A 5,139-nucleotide genomic window follows, 5' to 3' on the forward strand; every position below is an offset into this window, starting at 1 on the left:
TATCCTATAAAAACAGAAACCACGTACAAAACGCAGTCAAATCATAACAGAACGAAAAGGCAATGTAAAGGATTTGGATGTACTAATGTCGGAAGACCTTACCTTTAAAGAACACAATAAAGTAGCCGTCACAACTGCAAGAGAAATGACAGGTTGGATAACAAGAACCTTTCACACCAGAGATGCTATACTGATGATGATACTTTTCAAGACGCTAGTGCTCTCTAGAGTGGAGTACTGCTGCACAATGACAGCCCCTTTCAAAGCTGGAGAAATTGCTGCCCTGGAGAGCGCGCAGAGATCCTTTACTGCTAGAATCCACTCAGTAAAACATCTAAACTACTTGGACCGACTAAAATGCCTAAATCTGTATTCTCTTGAGCGCAGGCGGGAGAGATACATAATAATCTATACGTGGAAAATATTTAACCTGCACACAGAAATAACACCACATGAGACCAGGAGGCGCGAGACAGACAAGTGACAAGAGACATGTGAGTATCCCGGTCTGTTCTCTGTATTTGCTTCTCCGTAACAAATGCAACTCTTTATTTTTTTTACCTAGCCAGAAACGTACGAACCCAGCAACCCACCTAACCTATCGAGGCTGACGCACATATAACGTCAGTATTACGATGTTTTAGTTTTTAACAGGTCGCATTTTTAACGGATTGGTATATTGCGCTAAAAATGTGACGTATTAGGTGAGAGGACGGGGTTGAGCAACCCACTGGTTACATTAAATATACCGGAGCATAATGGTGAATTCTGGCCTTCGGTATTTTTCTGGCCTTCGGTATTTTTCTGGCCTTCGGTATTTTTGGTGAACACTGAACTATTTTCATGCGTAATATTTTTTTGTTCCATAATTTGTTTACGTCTGTTGCCCTTGGACGTAAAGATGTACTGACGGAGATTCGAACTTGGGCACAAAATGACGTGACTGCTGTTGTACCAAGTGATGGATGCTGACAATAAAAGAGAATCTAGCTGGTAAGGAGAGAAACAAGGCAGTATATACTAGCAGGCGCAGAGTGGGTAACCAGCATGACTACGTCACATGATTAAGCGCAACACTCTGGGGCCAGATTCACGAAGCAGTTACGCAAGTACTTACGAACAAGTACATCTTTCCTCAATCTTTGACGGCTTTGGTTACATTTATTGAACAGTTTACAAGCATGAGAACTTCCCAGTCAACTGTTGTTATTGTTATAAAGAGGCTCCTGGTGCTTCGGAGCTCATTAACTGTTTAATAATTATGCAAGGCTGGCTAACGTCAGATCAGCCTTCAGGAATCTGTGTACGGAATCATTCAGAATCTTGTATACCACATATGTAAGACCAATCCTGGAGTATGCGGCCCCAGCATGGAGCCCGTACCTTGTCAAGCACAAGACGAAACTGGGAAAAGTTCAGAGGTACGCCACTATGCTCGTCCCAGAACTAAGAGGCATGAGTTACGAGGAAAGACTGCGTTAAATGCATCTCACGACACTGGAAGACAGAAAAGTAAGGGGAGACATGATTACTACCTACAAAATTCTCAGAGGACTTGACAAGGTAGATAAAGAAAAACTATTTAACACGGGGGACGCGAACAAGGGGACTCGTGTGGTGTCCTCCCAGTCCCTCCAAGTGCCCATGCCGGCTGGTGCTTCCTTCCCGACCTGGAAGCTTCTGAGATGAAGTACATGTTTGAGAGTGATGGTGGTGTTGTTGTTGGGGGGGGGCAGTAGCACCGGGTGACAGTGCCAGGCAGCACCGGATGACAGTGCCAGGCAGCACCAGGTGACAGTGCCAGGCAGCACCGGGTGACAGTGCCAGGCAGCACCGGGTGACAATGCCAGGCAGCACCGGATGACAATGCCAGGCAGCACCGGGTGACAGTGCCAGGCAGCACCGGGTGACAGTGCCAGGCAGCACCGGGTGACAATGCCAGGCAGCACCGGATGACAATGCCAGGCAGCACCGGGTGACAATGCCAGGCAGCACCGTGTGACAATGCCAGGCAGCACCGGGTGACAATGCCAGGCAGCACCGGATGACAATGCCAGGCAGCACCGGATGACAATGCCAGGCAGCACCGGATGACAATGCCAGGCAGCACCGGGTGACAGTGCCAGGCAGCACCGGGTGACAGTGCCAGGCAGCACCGGGTGACAATGCCAGGCAGCACCGGATGACAATGCCAGGCAGCACCGGATGACAATGCCAGGCAGCACCGGGTGACAATGCCAGGCAGCACCGGGTGACAATGCCAGGCAGCACCGGGTGACAATGCCAGGCAGCACCGGGTGACAATGCCAGGCAGCACCGGATGACAATGCCAGGCAGCACCGGATGACAATGCCAGGCAGCACCGGATGACAATGCCAGGCAGCACCGGGTGACAGTGCCAGGCAGCACCGGGTGACAGTGCCAGGCAGCACCGGGTGACAGTGCCAGGCAGCACCGGGTGACAGTGCCAGGCAGCACCGGGTGACAGTACCAGGCAGCACCGGGTGACAGTGCCAGGCAGCACCGGGTGACAGTGCCAGGCAGCACCGGGTGACAGTGCCAGGCAGCACCGGGTTGATGATCGTCACAGCCAAACACACGTACATGAACGTAACACCGACCGTCACAGCCAAACACACGTACATGAACGTAACACCGACCATCACAGCCAAACACACGTACATGAACGTAACACCGACCGTCACAGCCAAACACACGTACATGAACGTAACACCGACCGTCACAGCCAAACACACGTACATGAACGTAACACCGACCGTCACAGCCAAACACACGTACATGAACGTTACACCGACCGTCACAGCCAAACACACGTACATGAACGTTACACCGACCGTCACAGCCAAACACACGTACATGAACGTTACACCGACCGTCACAGCCAAACACACGTACATGAACGTTACACCGACCGTCACAGCCAAACACACGTACATGAACGTAACACCGACCGTCACAGCCAAACACACGTACATGAACGTAACACCGACCGTCACAGCCAAACACACGTACATGAACGTAACACCAACCGTCACAGTCAAACACACGTACATGAACGTAACACCGACCGTCACAGCCAAACACACATACATGAACGTAACACCGACCGTCACAGCCAAACACACGTACATGAACGTAACACCGATCGTCACAGCCAAACACACGTACATGAACGTAACACCGACCATCACAGCCAAACACACGTACATGAACGTAACACCGACCATCACAGTCGAACACACGTACATGAACGTAACACCGACCGTCACAGCCAAACACACGTACATGAACGTAACACCGACCGTCACAGCCAAACACACGTACATGAACGTAACACCGACCGTCACAGCCAAACACACGTACATGAACGTAACACCGACCATCACAGTCGAACACACGTACATGAACGTAACACCGACCGTCACAGCCAAACACACGTACATGAACGTAACACCGACCGTCACAGCCAAACACACGTACATGAACGTAACACCGACCGTCACAGCCAAACACACGTACATGAACGTAACACCGACCGTCACAGCCAAACACACGTACATGAACGTAACACCGACCGTAGCTTGTCTGGACATCAGGACATGGAAAGTTCGGCGTGTGTAGAAAACGTATGTGATGGTGCAACGAATATGAAGGTTCATGTATATCCCGCTGTGGCGCACTGCCAGCCAGCATCTCGGTACTTGCCTGCCCGTAACTACGGGGGACGTGAGGTCTAGTGGTACCACCCCCACGTGAGTGGTGTAGTGGTACCACCCTCACGTGAGTGGTGTAGTGGTACCACCCTCACGTGAGTGGTGTAGTGGTACCACCCCCACGTGAGTGGTCTAGTGGTACCACCCTCACGTGAGTGGTGTAGTGGTACCATACCCACGTGAGTGGTCTAGTGGTACCATACCCACGTGAGTGGTCTAGTGGTACCATACCCACGTGAGTGGTCTAGTGGTACCATACCCACGTGAGTGGTCTAGTGGTACCATACCCACGTGAGTGGTCTAGTGGTACCATACCCACGTGAGTGGTCTAGTGGTACCATACCCACGTGAGTGGTCTAGTGGTACCATACCCACGTGAGTGGTCTAGTGGTACCATACCCACGTGAGTGGTCTAGTGGTACCATACCCACGTGAGTGGTCTAGTGGTACCATACCCACGTGAGTGGTCTAGTGGTACCATCACTAAAATATATAGTTAGTAGCAGTTGATTGATTGTCAGTTGAGAGGCGGGTCGAAAGAGCAGAGCTCAAATCCCGCAAGCACAACTAGGTGAATACACGCGCGCGCACGCACGCACAGTAAGGGGAGACATGATCATAACCTACAAAATCCTCAGGGGAATCGACCGGGTAAACAAGGACAAACTATTCAACACTGGTGGGACGCGAACAAGGGGACACAGGTGGAAACTGAGTACCCACATGAGTCACAGAGACGTTAGAAGGAACTTTTTCAGTGTCAGAGTAGTCAACGGATGGAATGCATTAGGCAGTGATGTGGTGGAGGCTGACTCCATACACAGTTTCAAATGTAGATATGATAGAGCCCAGTAGGCTCAGGAATCTGTACACCAGTTGATTGACGGTTGAGAGGCGGGACCAAAGAGCCAAAGCTCAACCCCCGCAAGCACAACTAAGTGAGTGCAACTAGGCGAGTACACACACACACACACACACACACACACACACACACACACACACACACACACACACACACACACACATACACACTCACACTCGCGATAGTTAATAACCTAGACCCGGGTTTCCCAAACATGTATCAAGGATAGTAAACGTGGAATTAATTTCAAGTGACCGAAATGAACTAAAATTACGAGAATAGGATAACCTGCCCTTCACACCCACGCACACTCATGTGTGTGTGTGTGTGTACGTAGTAATAGTAAGACTACTAATTGACTAATTAAAACAGACTATTATAGAAAATAATAGGACTGTGGTATCCGAAGAATATTGATCCAGAACGTAGGCTGCGAACGTTCGGAGTAATCTAACAGTGTCTAGACTATTGGACATAACACACTCTTTTACAATGTTTCATAAGCTTTGTTGAACGTTCGGGCTACGGCCGGGCGTCTAGTCT

At 50.2% G+C, this 5,139-nt stretch overlaps 1 protein-coding gene across 1 annotated transcript; it reads left to right on the forward strand.

The window, feature by feature from the left end:
• Nucleotides 1-2,577: 2,577 nt before the first annotated feature.
• Nucleotides 2,578-3,642, forward strand: LOC138363290 (uncharacterized). Its single transcript, XM_069322304.1, has one exon. It carries the CDS (start codon nt 2,578-2,580, stop codon nt 3,640-3,642), a length of 1,065 nt encoding a protein of 354 aa, XP_069178405.1.
• Nucleotides 3,643-5,139: the final 1,497 nt, after the last annotated feature.

Source organism: Procambarus clarkii, chromosome 10 (genome assembly GCF_040958095.1).
Source record: "Procambarus clarkii isolate CNS0578487 chromosome 10, FALCON_Pclarkii_2.0, whole genome shotgun sequence".
Lineage (NCBI taxonomy): Eukaryota > Metazoa > Arthropoda > Malacostraca > Decapoda > Cambaridae > Procambarus > Procambarus clarkii.

Excerpts from the sequence above, each read along its gene's own strand:
- LOC138363290 (XM_069322304.1), top strand. The coding sequence starts at position 2,578 with ATGATCGTCACAGCCAAACACACGTACATGAACGTAACACCGACCGTC.